Here is a 24,123-nt window from a genome sequence, read left to right as displayed (position 1 = left end):
GGACCCTAAAGGCAATCAATAAATGTTCATTTGAAGGAGTTACAAAAACATTTAAGGAATACTAAATAGAGAAATGAACAGAGAGTTAGTTTATCTAACAATCCATTTGTTTTTTATTTTGTTGGAACAACTAGTAACTTCAAGTGAAAGAAGTTACCGCTGAGGAGTTGCACAGTTGGTTTGGAGTAATAACTTCAACTCAATTGAAAAACAGATTTGCTTTCAATAAGGCGTCATTATATGGATTACCATACAAATGTATTTTTTAAATAAACTTTCCTTTAAAATGGATACATACAATCAAACCTTAACCAACAGGATAGGCAATTCTTGTCTTCTTCTGCAAAGAAGTCTCATAATTAGCTCAAAATGGAAGACATTGTACAGTTTATCTTCAAAATTACACCATTGAACAACTGAGATACTATATGGAATTTGATATGACACAGTAAACAGCTATTGAGGCCAGAGCACTAGCAATGACAGTAAATTCAGCTGTAGATACATTTGAATTGAATGCTGTCGAGACAAGATAGCAAGCTCTATTGAAAGCAAGTGAAAAAAAATTAGTACTGTCTTACATCACTTTGGGTTAACATTTCTTTTACTTCAGGAAATTTAAAGATTTGAAGAGAGACTGACAGACTTGATTATTTAATTCCCATCGGAGACAACCTTTGTGAGCTGGAGAGCTGATGACATGCATTTATATCTGCAGCAATAACTTTGAATCCTGACAAGAGAATGATTGTTCATACAACACTGATATGTGATCTTTGGATCAGAGATTGGAACCTTCCAAAGGGAAAATGAAGGTGTCATTCACAAAGAGTAAAATTCACTCAATCAATACTTATGCATGATTCTATCTTGTTCTTTTTCTCATTCCGTAGTTTTGTTCAACACTTGCAAAAACTCACACAAGCTGTTGGTTATTGCACAGGAACAGAGTCAGAGAGGTGACTATATATGTCTCACTTTCATTTTGCACAGAGCATTCTTTCTCTCCAGTCCCACTTTACTGGTGATTTAGTGAATCAAACATCATATTATTGTGTCCTGAATACATTAAAGATATGTTTATTCTTCTATTTTTTAAACTCTTTTCAATATTGAAGTAACTGGATGACAGCATATTAGTATCATATTTTATGCCTTGTCCAATTCTCTTTTTTTAAAATAAAATGACTGAATGGCTTGGTGCTTTGGTTGTGTCTGCTTGTAGTCAGACAATAAATATTCAGGCAACTTCAATTCTCTTCAAGTTTGGACCTTACTCTGTGACAAATTATTTGTTCAAATTCTGGATCATTTGCTGGATATGTTACAACCCATCTGTGTTGTGGAGCTGCGTCCAACAAGATGTGGCAAGGGCACAGAGGTCTCTGAATTTTCCATACTCCAAATGAAGGCAGATGCAGAGGATTACTGGGAAAAAAAAACTCCATGTGGAAAATTGTACACTAGAAAATCCTTTCATCAGAGTCCTGCAATAACAACATTGTAAATACAAGGTACTGGGTAAAAATACATACGCGTCGTGTCCAGGTCCTGGCTGGTGTTAATGTAGTGCTGTTGTTGGAAAGAGCCTGTTTTTGTTACAAACAGGGTCACTATAAAGGCAGTGGAAGACAGAGAATCAGAATCAGATTTATTATCACTGGTGTATGACATAAAATATGTTGTTTTGTGGCAGCAGTACAATGCATAGATAAAAAAAAATTCTGTTCCTGAAGTGCACAGTCAGTCCCATGGCCCTGCTGACGTTGAGTGCCAGTTTGTTGCAATACCACTCAACCAGCCAACCCATCTCACTTCATTGCTTCTGAGATTCTACCAATCATGTTATAAACTGCCATTCCGCGCACACCAACTGTTTGGAGTCTTCTTCAATGTCAGCTGAGGGAAGGAGCCACAGCACATAACATGTTGATGTTTCTTCTCATTTTTAACCTTAGCTTTCGTAAATCTGCAACATGCTTTTGAAATTTAAAATCTGCGACCAATTCACTGACACACCCTTTCCACAAAGAATCATGGATGACTTCATTTGTCAAGATGCAATGTCACCACAAAGTTCAAAGTGTAAAGAAGTTTTACTATGTTGGTAATATCTATTGGGCTTTTAGAAAATAGTTCAAGAAGAAATTAAGGTAGTGTCATGCATCAAAACATTACTGTGGAAATATTGCCAAACAGAGTCTAATGTATCTTGGAACTGTTTTCTCATGAGTGAATTCATAGTACTTTGATAAATAAATTGGCAGTTGTGGTATGTAAAAAGTTTCAGGTACATTCACTGTTGACTCGTTGTGAGGTGGTGAATGCTTTACAATGATGGCGTTGAATGGAATTTTCTTGACGAAGGAATAAATTATCAAGAAATAAACAAGATCAAATATTTAGTCATTAAATTCCATAAGTAGAATTTTATAGGCTGAACATTTTAAAGGTTACAATAAAAAGAAGACCATGTTGGTGATAGTTAGGTAGATTGATGCTGAACATTACGGTATGTCTCAGTATATCTCCAACTGGAGGGATTGCTTGCATTGTCAGCTATAAATTGAAACCAAGGAATGAAATTGATATAAAAAAGCAGAGAGAGGGATTTCATTGAGCATGGAGTGAGGTAATATAAAAGGTATTTTGTGCAGTGGAACTGAATTGCTGTGAAATGGTAACAACAGTTATTTGCACTATTTATTTTTACTGACTGTCAGGTGAAAATAACCTAAGAAGTGTTTGACATCATCTTCTCCCTCCTCTTTTGCATGAACATTTGGGAAAAGAAACAACTCTGAGCTTCATACTAAGCAGCAAGTTTGAGCCAACAATATTTAATTTGACTTAATTTGTTGTTACGATGCCCTTATATTAATTGCATCGTTGGGAATAGGTGGTGATTTAGAAGGTCCAAATTTAAAAGCATTAACATTTTGCTGTCTTTGGTGGGAAACTGAGTGTTCCCTTTTAGGGAATTATTCAACGGACTGAAAAGAAATGTTTGAAGAAGTTAATGAGACAGTAATTGAAGTGTGTATCTTGTTGTTCCTTGCCAGTAGTCACTAAGATTATTATGATTCACTACTGCTAGGCATGCCTGAAGTGTATTCCAACCCTGTGAGAAGGAGAACCTCGATGTTTGTCCTTTTACTAGGTTCCAGTCTTTGTGCAGTGTCTGTTAGGCCTGTGTCAATTAACACTTTAGTGTATCGAATCAATCAGAGAACAGATCAGTATGATACTTCATTCAGCACATGTAAACTTGATAAATGTCAGTACTTGAGCAGCAATTTCCAGATTCCGCTTTGCGCCTGAAAAGTTGTTGCAATTAATTGGCTCTATATTCTTTCAGTCTTGCTTCAGGTTAGAGGGGCCCATGATTTAAATACTATCCTCCACACTCAGTTATGCCCAAAAACCAGTCCCACCCACAGTCCTGGTAAAATTCTCATATAATGCAACCTTTATTTTGGTAAGTGGAATAAAAAAATCCACACTGTCTCCCTTTTAGCAATAATAGACCAAAAAAAATAGGGGCAGAATCAGGTCATTTGGCCCATCAGGCTGCTCCACCATTCAATCGTGGCTGATCCTTTTTTCCCCTTCTCAACCCCATTCCTGGGCTTTCTCCCTGTAACCTTCGATGCCATGTCCAGTGGGGAAATGTTCACACTCCAAATGTGCAGTTTATTTCTCCTAAGCATTTTCACTTGCCTGTCCTCTCATACAAAGAAACATTAGTAATAATGATAGTATTATGCTTGGTACCATAACATGAATGAGTCTTGAAACACGAGATCAATTCAAGATCAGTTTCATTCTCGCATTTTAAAGCTGCTCTTATGGAGTGTGCAGCCACATTACACAAAGTATGCTTGCATCACCTGGTTGGAAATATTGACAGTTATTTTTATTTGTGTTGTAATGCTCTTTCCCAAACACATGATGGTTTACATTTTAAACACGGTTGCAAACATCTAGCACAGTTTGACTTAAGTCATTAGGGAAGATTTTTTTCAGTTCAAATAATAGAAAATCTCATTTTGAGGTAGAGGATTCTTAGCCAATTAACATCACTTGCTCCATCAGTCAGTCTTGCCTACATGTTACCCCATCAATCTATCTCATTTAACTAACTCCTAATATTCTAGCAATCTCTGTTCTGAAATCTTTGGTTGATCCAGGTGCAGCAGTTTATTTCAGTAACAGTAAGTTCCAGCATGTTCTAGTTCTTGGATTATTGCAGAAATCCGATGGCAGAGGGGAGGAAGCTGTTCCTAAAATGTTGAGTGTGTGTTTTCAGGCTTCTGTTCCTCTTCCTTAATGTTAGTAATGAAAACAGGGCATGTTTTGGTTAGTGAGGGTCCTTTTTGATAAGTGCCTCCTTTTGGAGACATCACCAATCGAGAATGTATTTGATGGTGGGGAAGCTAGTGCCCACAGTGAAGGTGGCTGAATTTACAATGCTCTGTAGCTTTTCTGAGCATTGACATCTCCATATGAGTCTTTGAGGTAACCATTCAGAATGCTCTCCATGGTAGATCTGTAAAAATTTGCTAGAGTCTTTAGTGACATAACAAATCTCCTCAGATTCCCAATGAAATATAGCTACTGGTGTGCCTCCTTAGTAATTGCAACAATATGTTGGCGCAGTATAGATTTTCAGAGATGTTGACACCCAGGAACTTGAAGCTGTTCTCCCTTTCCACTGCTAACCTGTCGATAAGGACTGGTATCTGTTCTTCTGATGTTCCCATCCTGAAGTCCACAAGCAGTGCTTGGTCTTATTGACGTTGGTGCAAGGTTGCTGTTGCGACACCACTCAGCCAGGTGATCTGTCTCACTTACGTATACCTCCTCATCACCATCTGAGTTTCTGACAACAACAGTTGAGTCATCAGCCATCATGAGTAGAGAGAGAGTAGAGCAGTGGGAGAGCCATGCATCCATGAGACGCAGCTCTGTTGATTGACGGTGAGGAAGAACATATTATTTCTGATCTGGACAGATTGTGGCCCTCCGACAAGAAATTCAAGGATTCATTTGCGGTACTCAAAAATGTTCTCAACTTAGGATCCTCTCAGCCAAATAATTCTGGAATGTTGTTTCCTAAGAACATATGTAAATGGTGTCAAATTTTAACAATGACAAGATGTTATTATTTTCTAGGAAGAGGTACAGTCGACGTTTCAGGCCGAGACCCTTCGTCCTGACACGTCGACAGTACCTCTTCCAAGAGATGCTGCCTGGCCTGCTGCGTTCACCAGCAACTTTGATGTGTGTTGCTTGAATTTCCAGCATCTGCAGAATTCCTGTGGTTTGCTATTATTATTTTACAGTATTTACATACCAAAAATAATCTTGGTATTTTGCCAATAGAAATTTCATTAATTAATTATGAATATTTATTTAATCTTTCTATAATCTTCTTATTGCAGATGGCAATCCATATACTTGGTGGATTGGAAAAGGCAATGAAAAGCATTATTACTGGGGAGGTTCTGGTCCTGGGATACAGAAATGTGCTTGTGGGATTGAGCGAAACTGCACCAATCCAAAGTACTACTGCAACTGTGATGCTGACGCCAAGCAGTGGTGAGTAAATTAACTGTTATTGCATGTTATGCTTCCCTGATTTCCAGTTTTACCAACAGAAGGATCCACACACTCTAAATCTTCATGTGAACTAGTACTTTCCTATAATGTTTTGAGAACTGCCATTGGTTCTCCCAAAAGTGATTCATGCTGAAAGAAAGAGATACAGTATATTTAAGAGTTTATATTGCTCAGATCACAGTATCTCAGCCAAATGGCTATTTTTCTTGTCTAAGTCTGCACCAAATAGAGAAATTAATTAGTAAGACCAGAACAAGTTTAATTTATGTGTTATCTTCGGTGTACAGTGTTAAGAATGTCGCATTTTGGAATTACTTCACTCTCAAAATATTAGTGTTTTGGACGTCAGTCTCTGTAAACTGTTAGTCACAACTCGCCAAAAATGAAAGTAAATTCCAAATGATGAATGTGTTTTAATTTAGTTATGTAAATTTGTTTAAGGTGAGCTGGTAAATGATTGTGAACTGTAGAGCAGTTGCTTTATGTAGGTCTGTGTGCAATGGATTTTTATTTCCATGGGGGAAGAGCTTTCGGTTCCAGTATCATTGTACCTTCTGCTATGTAAATGTACTGATTGGGCCTCCAATTAAGCACTTAGACATTGCTTGATTGTTAATCAGCTAGCTCTATTTATTTTTGGAGCGCCAACTTCATTTGCATAGCATGGCCGAACGCTGATCCCATGTTGGCAGCTTTCCAGAGAGGTTGGAAATTATTTTAAGTAAGTTATTTTAAAATCATGTGGTCAATTAAAAAGTAATGAAGAGACATTGGTTAGCCAAAGGCTACAATATTGAAATGTATATAGGTTGCTCTTTGCAAATGAGGTTCCTTGACAAGTTCTTTCTTTTCAATACAAATATAAAAGTCTGTCCAAGATCACAACCATTATTGCAAAAACAGTAATAATTCAGTGGCTTTGCAATTAAACCCTGGGCGTGGAACTGCAAATCTAAAACATTTTGTTTTCATCAGTTAAACCCAAACTTAGCATTCATGGCACAAACAGCCACTTTTTCAAACAGCTTTCGCTCTTTTGTTATTCAAGGCTTTCTCACATCCATGTTATTAATTCTGCAGTTCACCCAGGAATCCATCTTTCTATTCACATACTGCCTTCAGTAGGATCACCTGAAGATACAATGCCAAGTTCTGCATGTGTACCTAAATGCTGCCCACCACTCTTTTGTAAACCCTCTCCATTTCCTAATTTTCACCAGACTTCTTGCATGGCGTGTATTCCTGAATAAGTGATAGATTTTTTCTGTAGGTGTTGGAATAACTGAAACCTGCTGCAGCCTCCTCAACCTATGCATTTGTTGCTGAGGTTGTGCAGTTACTTGGTTTGAATCTGGAGGCTAAACTTGCTGACTAATATGATCCACGATGTGTTCACTGAAATCCTGCACGGCAGCACAATAAGGCACACACGCAAAACAACTGAAAAAAATATATTTCAGAGGAGACAGAGGCACATCTGTCAACTTTGCATCAGCTGTCAACTTCTGCTGAATAATTCTAAATGTTCCATCAGAGACTGCCTCTTGTATGCGTTTGACCTCTCTGTTTCCATACATGGACATCTGAGACAGCTGCCTCCTGAGATTTATGCTTCTTCAAGGAATTCTCAGCTACATATCACAGTTTATCAAAATCAAATGAATAATTAATAAAGTGAAAATTATTTCTAATATTTTTAAAGCTAAATCTTTTAAAAATAACCTTAATTAATCAAATATTTTCAGCAAACATATGTAACATGTTTTCTTCATAGCTCTCAAATCTCCATTAAAATAAATGGGCTGTGGATCCTGCATCTTGCTCAGCAGATGACTCAATTTCACAAGGGCTGGGGAATCCGACAGGTTCCTGCCCTCCCACATCAAGAAGATCTGCAGTGGACGTGGCTGGCATTTTTCAGCAGGTTCCAGCTCATTGTCTTAATTCCTTTAATAAACTTGAACTCTTCAGTACTTTCTCCATCCAAATCTCTGGTTGCTGTCTCTCAAAAGTCTAGTCACAACATAATTTCTAATTGATACTGTTCCTTATCAAAAATACCTATTTGCTTCTTCCTAATATTATTCAATACTGCCCTTCCATTTGTTTAACTTCTGCTGAAATCCCCATCTGTGACTTGGATAACCCAATAGTCCACTTCTGTAGCTTGAATTATTATCAGAAGATACATGAAGGTACCAGAAAGATAGCTCTAATATTGACTTAACAAAATACTAAAATTCACTGGAAGGGCAAGTGAACCATACTCAGCGGCTTCCTGCACGCATGCAGAACTCGTTGACTTTATTAACTTTGCCTCCAACTTTCACCCTGCCCTCAAGTTTACATGGTCCATTTCCGACACCTCCCTCCCTTTTCTAGATCTTTCTGTCTCTGTCTCTGGAGATAGCTTATCCACTGATGTCTACTATAAGCCTACTGACTCTCACAGCTACCTGGACTATTCCTCTTCTCACCCTGTCTCTTGCAAAAACGCCATCCCCTTCTCGCAATTCCTCCGTCTCCGCCGCATCTGCTCTCAGGATGAGGCTTTTCATTCTAGGACGAGGGAGATGTCTTCCTTTTTTAAAGAAAGGGGCTTCCCTTCCTCCACTATCAGCTCTGCTCTTAAATGCATCTCCCCCATTTCACGTACACCTGCTCTCACTCCATCTTCCCGCCACCCCACTAGGAATAGGGTTCCCCTGGTCCTCACCTACCACCCCACCAGCCTCCGGGTCCAACATATTATTCTCCGTAACTTCCACCACCTCCAACGGGATCCCACCACTAAGCACATCTTTCCCTCCCCCCCCTCTCTGCATTCCGCAGGGATCGCTCCCTACGCAACTCCCTTGTCCATTCGTCCCTCCCATCCCTCCCCACTGATCTCCCTCCTGGCACTTATCCGTGTAAGCGGAACAAGTGCTACAGATGCCCTTACACTTCCTCCCTTACCACCATTCAGGGCCCCAAACAGTCCTTCCAGGTGAGGCAACACTTCACCTGTGAGTGATATACTGCGGGTGATATACTGCGTCCGGTGCTCCCGATGTGGCCTTTTATATATTGGCAAGACCCGACGCAGACTGGGAGACCACTTTGCTGAACATCTACGCTCTGTCCGCCAGAGAAAGCAAGATCTCCCAGTGGCCACACATTTTAATTCCACATCCCATTCCCATTCTGACATGTCTATCCACGGCCTCCTCTACTGTAAAGATGAAGCCACACTCAGGTTGGAGGAACAACACCTTATATTCCGTCTGGGAAGCCTCCAACCTGATGGCATGAACATCGACTTCTCTAACTTCCGCTAATGCCCCACCTCCCCCTCGTACCCCATCTGTTACTTATTTTTATGCACACATTCTTTCTCTCACTCTCCTTTTTCTCCCTCTGTCCCTCTGAATATATCTCTTGCCCATCCTCTGGGTCCCCCCCCACCTACTTGTCTTTCTTCCCGGACCTCCTGTCCCATGATCCTCTCGTATCCCCTTTTGCCTATCACCTGTCCAGCTCTCGGCTCTATCCCTCCCCCTCCTGTCTTCTCCTATCATTTTGGATCTCCCCCTCCCCCTCCAACTTTCAAATCCTTTACTCACTCTTCCTTCAGTTAGTCCTGACGAAGGGTCTCGGCCTGAAACGTCGACTGCACCTCTTCCTACAGATGCTGCCTGGCCTGCTGCGTTCACCAGCAACTTTGATGTGTGTTGCTTGAATTTCCAGCATCTGCAGAATTCCTGTTGTTTGAGATTATACAGTTTAACATGTGGCTAAGGAGTTGATGTAAGAGTGAAGGCATAATATTTTTGGATTATTGGGCTCTCTTCCAGGGAAGGTGGGGTCTTTATGGAGGGACAGTTTGCCCCTGAACTGGAAGGGGACTAATATTCTAACAGGAAGGTTTGTTAATACTGCATTGTGGGGTTAAAACTAGGGTTGCAAGGGGATGGAGACCAGAGTGCCAGAACAGTTAGTGGAGAAGTTGTGAAGACAGATGTTGGTAAGTCTGCAGACAAAGTCAGGAATCAAAAGATTGAGCATGGTGTGACTAGCATACTGAACTGTGTATATATCAATACAAGAAGTATCATAGGAAAGGTGGATGAGCTTCTTTCTATTCACACACTACCCTTCAGTAGCATCACCTAAAAAATGCCAAATTGTACAAAGCTTGTATGTGCCAGTCAGAATAAAAGGTAAAGACAACAAGTGAAGGGAATCTTGGTTTTCAAGAGTTATAGAGGCCCTGATTAAGAGAAAAAAAGGAGGTGCATAGCAGGTATAGGCAGATGAGAACAAATGAGGAGTTTATGGAGTATAAGAAATGCAAAAGAACACTTAAGAAAGAAATCAGGAGAGCTATAAAGAAGGCATTAAGTTGTTCTAGCAGATGACATTATGAGCAAAAGGATTGCAAGGGACAAAATTGGACCACTGGAAGAGCAGAATGATAATTCATGTGTGGAGTTGAAACAGATGGGGGAGATCTCAAGTAAATTGTTTGTATCTGTTTTCTCAGGAGATGGGCACAGAATCAATAGAAATAAGGCAAAATGACATGAACTTCATGGTTCCTGTACCGGTTACAGGGAAGGAGGTGTTTGCTACCCTGAGGCGACTCAGGATAGGTAAATCCCCAGGGCCTGGTAGGGTGTTCTCTTGAACTCTATGGAAGGCAAGTGCAGAAATTACTGGGGCCCTAGCAGAGATATTTAAATTATCCTTAGTGACAGGAGAGGTACCGGGGATTAGAGAATAGCCAATGCTGTTCTACTAGTTAAAAAGGGCTCTAAACATAAACCAGAAAATTATAGGTCGGTGAGTCTGACATCAGTTTTGTGAAAGTTATCACAAGTTAATCTAAGGGACCAGATATATGAGTATTTGGATAGACATGGACTAATTAATGATAGTCAGCATGGCTTTGTGTATGGTAGGTCATGTCTAACCAATCTTATAATTTTTTATAAGGCAGTTACCAGGAAAGTCAATGAACGCAAGTTAGTCGATGCTGTCTCCATGAATTTCAGCAAATTGTTTGACAAGGTCCCACATGGTCAAAAAGGTTCAGTCGCTCAGCATTCAAGCTGAGGTAGTAAATTAGATTAGATATTGGCTTTGCAGGAGAAGGCAGCAAGTGGTAGTACTTGGTTGCCTCTCTGACTGGAAGGCCGGAGGCTAGTGCTGTGCTGTAGTGATCAGTGCTGGGTCATCGTTTTTCATCATCTGTATCAATGAACACAATCAGGGTAATTATCACCGGCATGTGTCGTGAAATTTGTTAACTTTGCAGTGGCAGCTTAATACAATACATAATATTGAAGAAGAAGAAGAAAGATATAATAAAATAATAATAAATAAATTATTGTATATGCATATTGAATAGATTAAAAATCATGCAAAAACCAGAAATAATATGTATTTAAAAAGCGAGGTAGTGTTCAAGGGTTCGATGTCCGTTTTGGAATTGGATGGCAGAGGGGAAGAAGCTGTTCCTGAATCACTGCGTGTGTGCCTTCAGGCTTCTGTACCTCCTACCTGATGGTAACAGTGAGAAAAAAGCATGGCCTGGCTGTTGGAGGTCCTAAATAATGGAAGCTGTCTTTCTGAGACACCGCTCCTAAAAAATGTCCTGGGTACTTTGTAGGCTAGTACCCAAGAAAGAGCTGACTAAATTTATAACCCTCAATGCTCTGCAGCTTCTTTCGGTCCTGTGCAGCAGCACCCCATCCCCACCCATACCAGACAGTGATGCAGCCTGTCAGAATGCTCTGCACAGTACATCTATACAAGTTTTTGAGTGCATTTGTCGACATACCAAGCCTCTTCAAACTCCTAATGAAGTATAGTCATTGTCTTGCATTCTTTTTAACTGCATCAATATGTTGGGAGCAGGTTAGGTCCTCAGAGATCTTGACACCCAGGAACTTGAAATTGCTCTGGATGACAATGTGGTCAGCAAATTTGCAGATGTCACCAAGATTGGGGGTGTAGTGGACAGTGAGGAAGATTATCATGGCTTGCAGAGGGATCTGCATCAACAGGGAAACTGGGCTGAGAAATGGTAGATGGAATTTAATGCAGGCAAGTGTTAAGTTTTGCACTTCAGTAGGACCAACCAGGTTTGGTCTTACACAGTGAACGGTAGGGCACTGAAGAGTGTGGTCGAATAAAGAGATCTGGGAATACAGGTCCATAATTTGTTGAAAGTGGCGTCACAGGTAGAAAGAGTTGTAAAGAAAGCTTTTGGCACATTGGTTTTCATAAATCGATATATTGAGTACAGGGGATGAGATGATATGTTGAAGTTGTATAAGATGTTGGTGAGGCCTAATTTGGAGTATTGTGTGGAGTTTTGGTCCCCTTCCTACAGGAATGATGTAAACAAGGTTGAAAAAGTACAGAGAAAACTTACAAGGATCTTGCCAGGCCTGGAGGACCTGAATTATAAGGAAAGATTGAATAGGTTAGGACTGTATTCCTTAGAACGTAGATGATTGAGAGGAGATTTTATTGAGGTATTCAAAATGATGTGTGGCATAGATAGGGTTAATATAAGCAGGCTTTTTCCACTGAGGTTGGATGGGACTACAACCAGAGATCATGGGTTAAGGGTGAAAGGTGAAAAGTTTAAGGAGAACATGAGTGGAAGCTTCTTCACTCAGAGTCATGGAAGTCTGGAATGAGCTACCAGCACAAGTGGTTCATGCAAACTCAATTTCAATGTTTAAGAGAAGTTTGGATAGGACATAGATGGTGTGGGTATGGAGGGCTATGGCTCCAGTGCAGGTCAAAGGGAGTAGGCAGTTTAAATTGTTTTACCATGGACTAGTTGGGCCGAAGGGCCTGTTTCTGTGCTGTACTTCTCTATGACTCTATGACTGCTCGGAATCACAGATCAGTCACCAGGGTTACTCACCTCCAGAGGTTTCCGCAGTCATGGTGAACTTTAGAGGTGAAGTAAGATGGTCATTGACATCAAGTCTGCTTTTAACTTAAAGTACTTTGAGAAAATTTGAGCAAAGTCAAAGAAAATAAAGATCACAGGAAAATTCTTTGTAGAATCCAGTGGAATCATACAGTCCAACAAGGAAAGTGAAGGTCATTAAAACAAAACAGAAAATGTTGGAATTACTCAGCCAGTCAGGCAGCATCTTAGACAGTGAAATTGAATTAGTATTTCATCTCAATGGCCTTTCTTCAGGAGAAGCACTGAATACTTCTGGATTCTATTCATTTGGGTGAAAGGTTATTGGGTTCTTGATCTGAGATGTTATAATTCTACATCTCTGCACAAATACTATTCTACCTGCTGAATATTTTCAACATTTTCTGGTTTTAGTTTGGAGTTCCTTCTTCTGTAGCTCTGTTTTCCTTTTGAGGACAATTTTGGTCATTATTCAGTCATCTCAGCCTAAAGACATTCCACAAATTCCTCAGAGCAATGTTCCAGGTCCAATATTTTTAATCGTTATTACCATCTCCGAACAAGCACCACTGAAGATTACATCTATATGCTGGCTCCAGAACAGATTATCCAGCATGTTAGAATTGAAAACTTCTGACTCTCCACTGCCGATCCCCAATATAGACAGTATAGGCAATTTTTCAAATTCAAAGACATTCAATGTATAGAAAACATTTTGAATAGAAACAAGCTTTAGTCTGATATCCTGTAATAACATTACATTTGACTGTCTCCAAAGGCTAACATTTAACACTGCATTTTGTGTTAGCTTTAATTTCATTGATTTTGAAATACTGTCTCAGTAATACATAAATGACGGATGTGTATTGTGTTAATGCATTCAAATCAAATTACTTGAGACTTTTTGAGTTTTTAATCAAATTTTATGCCTTGCACATTTTCCCATGTATACTTTTGTTGATTGCACTGATCTCCTGCAATTTCTGAGCATCTCATTGAAGTAAGTATTCTCATCCATGCCCATTAGGTTTTTGAAAACACTAACCCCATTATCACAGACTTGTAAGTAAATTATCAGTGAATCAATGTTTTTTATTCCATGCTCTTCTTGACCTAGATTTGGATTCAGTACAGCTATAAAGGATGCAATTAAATGAATAATAATAACAAATGAAGGTTTAAAACTCATTAACTTTACAAAATGTGCTTAGAAGCATATTGATTTAATAACTTTATACAGTGTAACTCTAATCTGCAAAATCAATTTAAGAGTAAGTAACAAAATAACAAATAAGTAAATTCAATAAACCATATACAGTGGATTCCAGTTACTTGAGCCATTGGTTAATCGGGGCAGCTGTTTTTTTGGGACAATTCTGAAAGAACAAAAACTAATTGAAATAATAGCTGGGATTCCTTTAGTTTATTTGGGACACAGTGCTGTTTAATTGTGCCAGGAGACTGTGTCCAAAGTTACTAACTAGTGTCAGTCGCATGCACTTGTGTGGCTGCTAAAAACTACACTGTGCTTAAAGCGAACAGTTTTTAAATAGCGTCAGTTTTGTGTGTTTGTGTTGAAACAGCAGTGAATTTTTTCACTGATTCTGAGAACTAAGCAGTAAAACAATCTGGGACTCTTTTGTTCACTGCGGTTTCAAGCTTTCAGGCTTGGAGATGCCATAAATGGCCGGGAGTGAAAATGAAACAATTTCACTACTTCAACATGTTGGGAACTATGAAGAATTTGAAGATTCTCAAAATCATATTGAATGTTGCAATGAAAATGAAGAATTGGAGGATGCAATCATCATACGCATTGTATGAAGGCAGTCCCTTATCTCCAATAGGTGTCTGCACTGATATGTTCACTGTCAATCAGGCAGCATATTCTGTGGATGAATTCCTCCATCGATAAATACTAGCAACCACAGTTTTATAGTAGTATTGTTAGTGTTCTAATTTGTCCTTCATTTCATTGAAATACATAATTTGTTACTCAGTTAAATATTAGTTCATCTTTTTTATACATTCTAAGTATTTCCATTAAACTTCAGCTAATTGGGACAGCTGCTTAATTGGGCCAAAATGTATTTGTCCTGGATGTGTCTCAATTAACCAGAATACACTGTATTACAATCCTGGAAAAATTATCAGTATCATTTCAATTTATTGCCTGCCTCACCTCAAATAATTTTGTAAATAGTTGTATATGTTTGGAATCCAAATTGTGAGGTGATTGAATGAGTAATTTAGTTAGATACTTAGAAATCTGTAACAACATAGGGCATGCATTGTCATGTAGCACTTAGAATCCTTTGGAACTTTTGAGGTATGCAAAGTTCCAGGTTTGTTGCTGAGTTAGCTATTCTCAGCCACTACATTGGGGAGTTCTACAGTTAATCTTAAGGGCCAGTGTTTTGCAGCAACAGAAATTCAGTGTGGGTGCTTCTGCAGCATAGTGGTAGTGCGATGCTATTACAGATCAGGGTAGTCTGGCACTTGGAGTTCAATTCCAGTGCCATTCTATAAGGAGTCTCTGTACATCCTCCCCGTGGAATGCATGGGTTTTCCCCAGGTGCTCTGGTTTCCACCCATGATCCAAGAACGAGCTAGATAGGTGAATTGATCATTGTAAGTTGTCCTGTGATTAGGTTAGGGTTAATCAAAGTCATGGGGTTGCCTGGGGCAGTGTGGCTTGAAGGGCTGGAGGGCCTACTCCACACTGTATCACTAAACGTCGCAAAATGTCACAAAATTCTCCCTCAATGACGCAAAAACAAAGTAGCTGGTTGTGGACTACAGGAGGAATGGAGACAGGAGGAATATTAACATCAGTGGATCTGGGGTTGAGAGGGTAAACTGCTTTAAGTTCCTCAATATAAACATCACTGAGGACCTCACTTGGTCTGTATGTATCAGCTGTGGGATGAAAAAAGCCAACAGTGCCTCTCTCACCTCAGACAGTTGAAGAAGTTCAGCATGAGTCCCCAAATCCTAAGTAATTATAGGAAGGCACGATTGAGAACATCCTGACTGGCTGTACTACTGCCTGGTATGAGAACTGTTCTTCCCTCAATCGCAGAACTTCCCACTATTCAGGACATTTAGAGCAACAGGTCCGTAAAAAGGACACAAAGGGTCATTGGAGACACAAGTCACCCCAACCACAAACTGTTCCAGCTGCTACCATCCAGGAAACGGTACCGCAGCATTAAAGCCAGGACCAACAGGCTCCAGAACAGCTTCTTCTACCAGGCCATCAGACTAATTAATTCATGCTGACACAATTGTATTTCTAAGCTAAAATGACTGTTCTGTTGTATATCTTACTCTACATACTATTTATTACAAGTTACTATAAATTGCACATTGCACATTTAGACGGAGACATAATGTTAAGATTTTTACTATTCATGTCTGTGAAGGCTGTAAGAAATAAAGTCAAGTCAATTCAGTTCAAATAAATAAATAATCAGCATTGATTCTTATCATGAAATAGATTTTGGTAGAAGAGTAGTTAGTTTGCTGGTCAGAGTACTTCAGATATGGTCCCATCAGTACCCTCTACACAATAAACAATAACATTCTAAAACCTTTCAAGGTCAATTCTTTGTGACTCATGCACTAGGAATCTCAAATTTATCTGCATCCCAGAGCTCTGCAATCTCTCACCTTGTTGATAATATGCTGAATATTCATTATCTCACAATTTCTGATGACATAGAAGGAAGCTATTAACATAGAACATAGAATAGTGCAGCACCATAAAGAACCTTGAACACACAATGTTGTGCCAATTTCTAACCTACTCAAAAATCAAAGTGTGTCTTGGCCCAAAATGTCAAATATCTATCCATTTCCATAGATTCTACCTGACCTGCTGAGTTCCTCCAGCATATTGTATGTGTTGCTCAATCTAACACTTCCCTCTATTTTCTTTCATTTATGTGCCTACTTTGTGGTCTCTTACATGTCCTTAATCTGTCTGTCTCTACCACTATCCCGAGAAGTGTGATCCATGCAAAAACTCACTGTGTTAAAAAAAAACACTACCACTACAATTCCTCTATACTTCCCTCCAACTATCTGAGAAGTATTCCCTCTCATATTACCATTCCCACCTTGGGAAAAAGATGCTGGCTGTCAACTCTGTCTTTGGTTCTTATCATCTTATACATCTCTATCAAGTCACTTCTCATCCTGCTTTGCTCCAAATTAAAAATACCTAGTTCTCTCAACCTGTCCTCATAAGACATGCTCTCCAATCTAGGTAGCATCCTCGTAAATCTCTTCTGCATCCTTTCTGAGCTTCTAGATCCTTCCTATAATAAGGCAACCAGAACTGAACATAATGTTCCAAGTATGGTCTAACCAGAGTTATATAGAACTGTAACATTACCTTAAAATCAGTCCATTGACTAATGAAGGCTGACACTCCATACACCTTCATAACCACCCAATTAAATTATATGGCAACTGTGAGGGAGCCAAAAGATTCATCTGATCCTCCCATCTTTCCACATCCTATTTCAAGTCATTTATGAAAACCACAAAAAGCAGGGGTTCCAGAGCAGATCCCTGCAAAACACCACTGGTCACTGACCTCCAGGTGGAATACATTTCATATACTACTACCCTCTGCCTTTGAAAGGCAAGCCAATTCTGAATCTACGCAATTAAGTTTCCCTGGATTCCATGCCTCCTGACTTTCTGAATAAGCCTACCATGGGGAACCTTGTTGAACATCTTACGAAAATCCATATACACCCAACTCACTGCTTTACCTTCATCAATTTATTTTGTCACTTGCTTCAAGAATTCAGTCAGGCTTGTGAGGCATGACCGGCTCCTTACAAAGCCATGTTGACAATCCCTAATCAGATTATATTCTCCAAATGCCCATAATCCTGTCTCTGAGAATCTTCTCCAATTGTTTGCCCACCACTGATGTAAGACAAACTGGCCTATAATACCCAGAGTTACCTCTACTCCCTTTCTTGAACAAAGAAATAACATTTGCCACCCTCCAATCTTCTGGTACTCTTCTTGTGGCCAGTGAACCCCCAACATTTGAGCACATCTACATGAAACATTGTCATAGAAAAGCACCATCCATCATCAAAGATCCACACTACCCAGGGTATGCTCTATTATCGCTGCTGCTGTCAGGTAGAAGGTACAAGAGCATTGGGACTCACACCACTAGGTTCGGGAACAGTTTCTACTCCTCAACAATCAGGCTCTTGAATAAAAGGGGATAACTACACTCACTTGACCCATCACTGAAATAATCTAAACCAATGAGTGATCTCATCCTAAGGACTCTTAATGTCATTATCTTATGTCCTCGTTATTTATTGCAATTTATTTATATCTACGTTTTCAAAGTTTGTTGTCTTCTGCACTCTGTTGATCTTTCATTAATACTGTTACAATTACTGTTCTGATTACAATTACAATTACAATTTGCTGAGTATGCCTAGAGGAAAATGAATCTCAGGGGTGTATATGGTGACATGTATTTACTTCAGTAATAAATTTACTTTGAACTCTGAAGATCATCACCAAAAACACAGCAATTTCTTCCCTCATTTCTTGTATTAACCTTGGATATATCCTGTCTGGCCCCAGAGACTTATCTATCCTAATGCTTTTAAAACTTCCAGCACATCCCCTTTCTTCATGTTGACATGTTCCAGCATATTAGCCTGTTATACACTGTCCTCATATTTGTCAAGGTCTCTCACACAAGTAAATACTGAAACGAAGTATTCATTAAGGACCTCCCCTACCTCGTCTCACTCCTGACACTGATTTCCTATTTTATATCTGATCAGACCTGAGCTCACTCTAATCATTCTTCTGTTCTTCACATACATCAGGTCAAGTCAATTCCAGTTTAGTGTAATTTAACAATATGCATTTATATAACATATACAACCATATAATGTATATAGAAACAAGACAGCATTTTTTCATACCAGGGTGCAAGGCACAGTAGTATACATGACACACATAACACACGATAACTTATGAAGGTATGGATAAATTCTACAGATGAATCATACATAAATAACAAACTAAAGTGCATTCATTTTAAATATTGGAAGGTATGGAATAGATTAACCAGTGACACTTTGAATACGATGCAGCTGGAATTTCAAAAGCCTAATGGACTGGGGGCAGAAATTGTTTCCCGTCCTGTCCGTTCATGTTTATAAGCATCGTAGTCTCCTGCCTGATGGTAGAAAGTCAAAGAGGAAACTGGATGGATAGGTGGGATCCTTAATAATACTAAGGGCTCTGTGTACACCACACTCCGGACAAATGTCCCCGATGGATGGTAGGGAGACCCCTAAGATCCTCTCAGCTGTTCTCACAGTCTTTTGTAGGGGCTCCTGGTCTGATGCTCGACTGCCCCCATACCAGATGGAGACGCAACCTGTCAGGATGCTCTCCACATGCTCCTGCAAAACACAGTTAAGAAGGGTGGGGTTGGGGTGGAAGCCTTGCTTTCCTCTATCTTCTTAGGAAGTGGAGGCACTGCTGTGCCTTCTTATTCAGGGAAGGGATATTAAGGGACCAGATGAGGTCATCCATGATGTGAACTCCCAGGAACGTGTTGCACTTAACTCTCTCTGCAGTGGAGCCATGGATTCGCAGAGCAGGATGGTTTGTCTGCACCATCTTGTAGTCCCCAATGATTTCTTTTGTCTTCCCACATTCAGGCTTAGGTTGTTCTTCTCACAGCAATCCACCAGCTGCTCTGCTTCCTATCTATACTCCATCTTGTCATCATACTTGATAAGGCTAACCATTGTTGTGTATTCCGCAAGCTTGATGACACGGTTTGAGCTGGATCCTGCGCCACAGTCGTGCAGCAACGGTGTGAACAGCAGTGGACTGTGTCATGGTCTGGTCCGTGAAGTCCGTATTCCGGTTCATGGACCGGTCCATCAATCCTTGCGCCAGGTTTTCCTATCTACCCTGTTTCTGTTCTTGTTGAGCTAATTGAGGCAGCTGCATAAATACATTCAGAGACCCAGGTGTGGCTGCTGGATTGTTCTTGTCCTTACTCCTTGTTTGCCTTCCTCTGCCTTCTGTTTCCTCGCCTGAAGCCCAGCCTTGTCTTCCCTGTAACTCTCGCCTCGCCTTGCTTTGCCAGAAGCCTTGCCTTGTCTTGCTGGTAACTCTCGCCTCATCTCACCTTCAGTCTTGTCCTGGAGCCACCCTGTACCTAGCTCCCTTCCTGTCCCTTGCCTCCGCCCAGGTAAGCCAGGCCATCTTGCCGTTACCTGGAGTTGATTCTGTCCCTTGCCTCTGTCGGGTGGTGATCCCCGCCCTGCCCAGGTGAACCACGCCCTGCCCAGGAGGAGCCTGCCAAGCCTCGCCTCGTCTCCTGCCTCCTGCCAAGCCTCGCCTCGTCTCCTGCCTCCAGCCTCCAGCCTCGCCTCTAGTCTCCTTCCTCCAGCCTCTAGCCTCGCCTCACCTCGCCTCTAGTCTTCTGCCTCCAGCCTTGCCTCACCTCAAGTCTCCTGCCTCCAGCCTCCAGCCTTGCCTTGCCTCAAGTCTCCTGCCTCCAGCCTCCAGCCATACCTCAGTTCTCTTGCCTCCAGCCACCAGCCACGCGTCAAGTCTCCCGCCTCCAGCCTCCAGCCACGCCTCAAGTCTCCAGCCTCCAGCTTCGCCTCGCCTCAAGTCTCCTGCCTCCAGCCTCCAACCTCACCTTGCCTCAAGTCTCCTGCCTCCAGCCTCCAGCTTCACCTCGCCTAAAGTCTTCAGCCTCCAGCCTCGCCTCACCTAAAGTCTCCAACCTCCAGCCTCACCTCGCCTCAAGTCTCCTACCTCGAGCCTCCAGCCTCGCCTCACCTCAAGCATCCCTCAGCATCAACGGCTCCACAGTGGAGAAAGTAGAAAACATCAAGTTCCTTGGGGTGCAGATCTCGGACAATCTCAACTGGTCCAGGAACACCACTGGGATTGTGAAACGGGCCCAGCAGAGATTGGACTTTCTGAGGAAGCTTAAACAAGCATCACTCCCCACTAACATCTTAACTACATTCTACAGAGGCGTGGTTGAGAGTGTGCTGACCTTTTGCTTCACAACCTGGCACTCCAGCTGCAGTGCTGTCGACAAAAAAGCCTTGCAGAGGGTAGTTAGGGAGCAGAGAAGGTTATTGGGGTCTCCCTACCTTCTGTCCAAGACCTCTTTCAGAGTCGATGCCTCCAGAAGACACGGTACATCATTAAAGACCCCTCACACCCTCTCGATGAACTGTTTGTTCTTCTGCCATCAGGCAAACGTTACAGGAGCATCAAAACTAAAACCACAAGACTACTAAACAGCTTCCTCCCACAGGCAGTCAGACTGCTAAATAGCTGCTCCACCTGACTCTGCTTTGACACTTCTAACTTGCACTGGACACATATGACTGATTTTAACTGACATGTGGCTGTTGTGTTTTACTATTTATTGTTATGTTTATTATTTTGTGTTGCGTTTGTTATGTTATGATTGCACTGCCCCTGAGAAACGCTGTCTCATTCTACCCTGCAGAGCTGATGTATGGTTAGAATAACAATAAAGTTTTTGAATCTTGAATCTTGAAGTCTCAAGTCTCCAGCCTCCTGCCAAGCCTCGCTTCATCCCTTGCCTAGCCTCTAGCCTGAAGACTCCAGCCTCCTGCCTAGCCCCAAGCCTGAAGACTCCAGCCTCTGGCCTCTTGCCAAGCCAAGTCTCGCCTCAAGCCTCAAGCCTGAAGACTCCAGCCTCATCCTGCCTGCCTGCCAAGCCTCGTCCTTGCCTAGTTCTGGGGTCTGAGCCAGATGCAAGACCCAGGTACTGGGTCCTTGTCCAGTCTCTGGCTCGGAGTCCAAGCCCGGGCTCCTAGCTCTTTTTTCCAGTCCTGTTCCAGGTTCCTGGTTTTCCTGTCCATGTCCTTGCCATCGCCCTGTATCCTAGTCCTGTCCCTAGTACTTCAGTGTCTGTGTCTTGTACTTGGGTCCGTTCCCAGCCACTCCCATATGACAGACTGAGCACACAGCCCTGGGGAGAGCTGGTGCTCCTTGTAATGGGCTTAGAGATGTTGCTGGCCACACAGACTGACTGAGCCTTACTGTTAAGTCCAATATCCAGTTGTAGAGGGAGGTGCTGAGTCCCAGGGAAGACAGCTTCCCCATCAATTTCTAGGGTATAATGGTGTTGAACGCTGAACTGAAATCTATAAACAACAGTCTAGCATATGAGACATGTAGAATGCCTTGGGGTTTTCCTTAATCTGAATTGTCAAGGCCTCTTGTCCTCTTCTGTTTTCCTAAATCCCTTCTAGCTAATTTATAAGATGCTCCTAGCTAATTTATAACTCTGCAGTGCCCTTTCCTTGCTCCCTTCTTTCTCTTTTCTAAATGTTCCATATCTCTTGTCAAACATTGTTCTTTTCCCTGCAACAATGAGACAAACCTGTCCAGAACTCCATATGCATTTCCAGTCAAAATTTGGGAAGTTGAAGTCACCATGACAATAGCCTTATTATTTTTGCATCTTTCCAAAACTTTCCTCCCAATCTGCTTCTCATAGTCTCTGCTATCAGGAGCGGGCAGATGTCGGGGGGGAGGGTGGGGGGGTTGGTGAGGGTGGTGTCAAGAGAATACTCTGAATACAAAATTTGCTCCCTTCCTGTTTCTGATTTCCACCTACACTGACTCAGTAGACAATCCCTCCACAACATCCAGTGTTTCTGCAGCTGCGATACTATCCCTGATTAGCAATGTCACCACCCCACCTCTTTTACCCCCTCCTGTCCCTTTTAAAGCATCGAAACCCTGAACATCCAGCATCCATTCTGTCCTTGTGACAGCCAAGTCTCTTTAATGACTACAGCTTTGCAGTTCCAGGTACTGATTCATGCTCTAAGTTCAGCTCCCTTGTTCCTAATAGTTCTCACTATTATATTTAATAGTAGAAGATATAGTAGATATAGTAGATATATTTAATGCGAGTAGACATATTTAATGCATTTATGTCCTATTGTCTATCTATCCTTCCTCACAGTCCCTCTACACATTGCATCTCTGATCATCCTCTGACATAACACTCTGGTTTCCATACCCTGCTACCTAATTTAAACCTTCCCCAAAACTTTAGAATATCTGCCCCCCCCCCAAGTTTAACCTGTTCCTTTTGTACATATCGTATGTTCCCTACAAGATATCCCAAACATCAACAACTTTGAAACCCTGCCTCCTGCTTCAATTCATCTGCCATATCACCCTATTCTTACCCTCACTGGTGCATGACACAGGCAACAATCCAGAGATTATCATATTTCAAGTCATGCTTTTTAGCTTCCTACCTAGATCCCTAGATTCACTCTCTTCAGGATTTCATCTGCTTTCATACATGTGTCGTTAGTACCAATGTATGCCATATATTCTTAAGAATGCCATGGACTTGATCTGAGATGTCCCTGACCTTGGTAGATCACCCCCTGCCCCAAAAGTATCATACTTGTTATTGAGGGCAACAGTCACAGGGGTACTTTATATTATCTGTCTATTCACTTTTTATCTCCTGACAGTCACCCAACTACCTGCCTCCTGCAACTCCTCTGTAGCACCTATTTGTCAGTTCTTTACTCTCCCAAATGATCTGCAGGTCATGCAGCTCCAGGTCCTGTTCCCTAACACAGTTTGGAAAAACTACACCCAGGTACTCTCCTCACAGATGTAGCAGCCAGAGACAATGGAGATCCACTGGGTCTCCCACATCTGGGATGAGGAGCACACCACTACCCTGTGATACATTCTTGCTGCTAATAAAGAAAGAAACAGAAACCTGAAGAAACTTCAACGAGCTTCTGTCTCTTCTTCTCGAAGCCTCTTGAGTCAAAACAGGCTTTTCAGAAGGCCTTTGATAAGTTGCCACCCATGGAATCACAGGGAAGTTACTAGCATGGGTGGAGCACTGGCAGATCGGCAGAAAACAGAGAGTGGGAATAAAGGGATCCTATTCTGGGTGGCTGCCGGTTACCAGTGGAGTTCCACAGGAGTCGGTGTTGGGACCACTGCTTTTTACGATGTATGTCAATGATTTGGACAATAGGATTAACAGATTTGTGGCTAAGTTTGCCGATGATACAAAGATAGGTGACGGAGTAGATAATGTTGAGGAAACAGAGAGCCTGCAGAGAGACTTAGATAGTTTAGGGAAATGGGCAAAGAAGTGGCAAATGAAATATAATGTTGGAAAGTGTATAGTCATGTACTTTGGTGGAAGAAATAAATGGGCAGACTATTATTTAGATGGAGAGAGAATTCAAAATGTAGAGATGCAAAGGGACGAGGGAGTCATTGTGCAGGATACCCTGAAGGTTAACCTCCAGGTTGAGTCGGTGGAGAAGAAGGTGAAGTGAATCACACCCACAACAAGACTTGCTCATTTCAATAGATTCCACTCTCGCGCAGATCTTGCTCTCGCTATTCCAATGTGAAATCCATTAAGATCATCTAATTTCTGCCAGCTCTCAGGTTATTTCTATCAGACCCTGTAACCCATTCTCTCTCATATG

General features: G+C 41.4%; 1 protein-coding gene across 2 annotated transcripts in view; it reads left to right on the top strand.

Annotated features, from left to right (window-relative positions):
- The window catches only part of cntnap2a (contactin associated protein 2a), a 1,898,214-nt gene that overhangs the window by 1,468,208 nt on the left and 405,883 nt on the right, over positions 1-24,123 (top strand). For both annotated transcript variants that reach the window (XM_063044005.1, XM_063044006.1), the window contains exon 14: positions 5,445-5,601. In XM_063044005.1, the coding sequence (XP_062900075.1) occupies positions 5,445-5,601 (157 nt within the window). The remainder of the gene's footprint in view (positions 1-5,444; positions 5,602-24,123) is intronic.

The sequence above is a fragment of the Mobula hypostoma genome, chromosome 3 (assembly GCF_963921235.1).
Source record: "Mobula hypostoma chromosome 3, sMobHyp1.1, whole genome shotgun sequence".
Lineage (NCBI taxonomy): Eukaryota > Metazoa > Chordata > Chondrichthyes > Myliobatiformes > Myliobatidae > Mobula > Mobula hypostoma.
The sequence above is the reverse complement of the archived record's forward strand: the minus strand, read 5'-3'. Positions and strand labels throughout refer to the sequence as shown.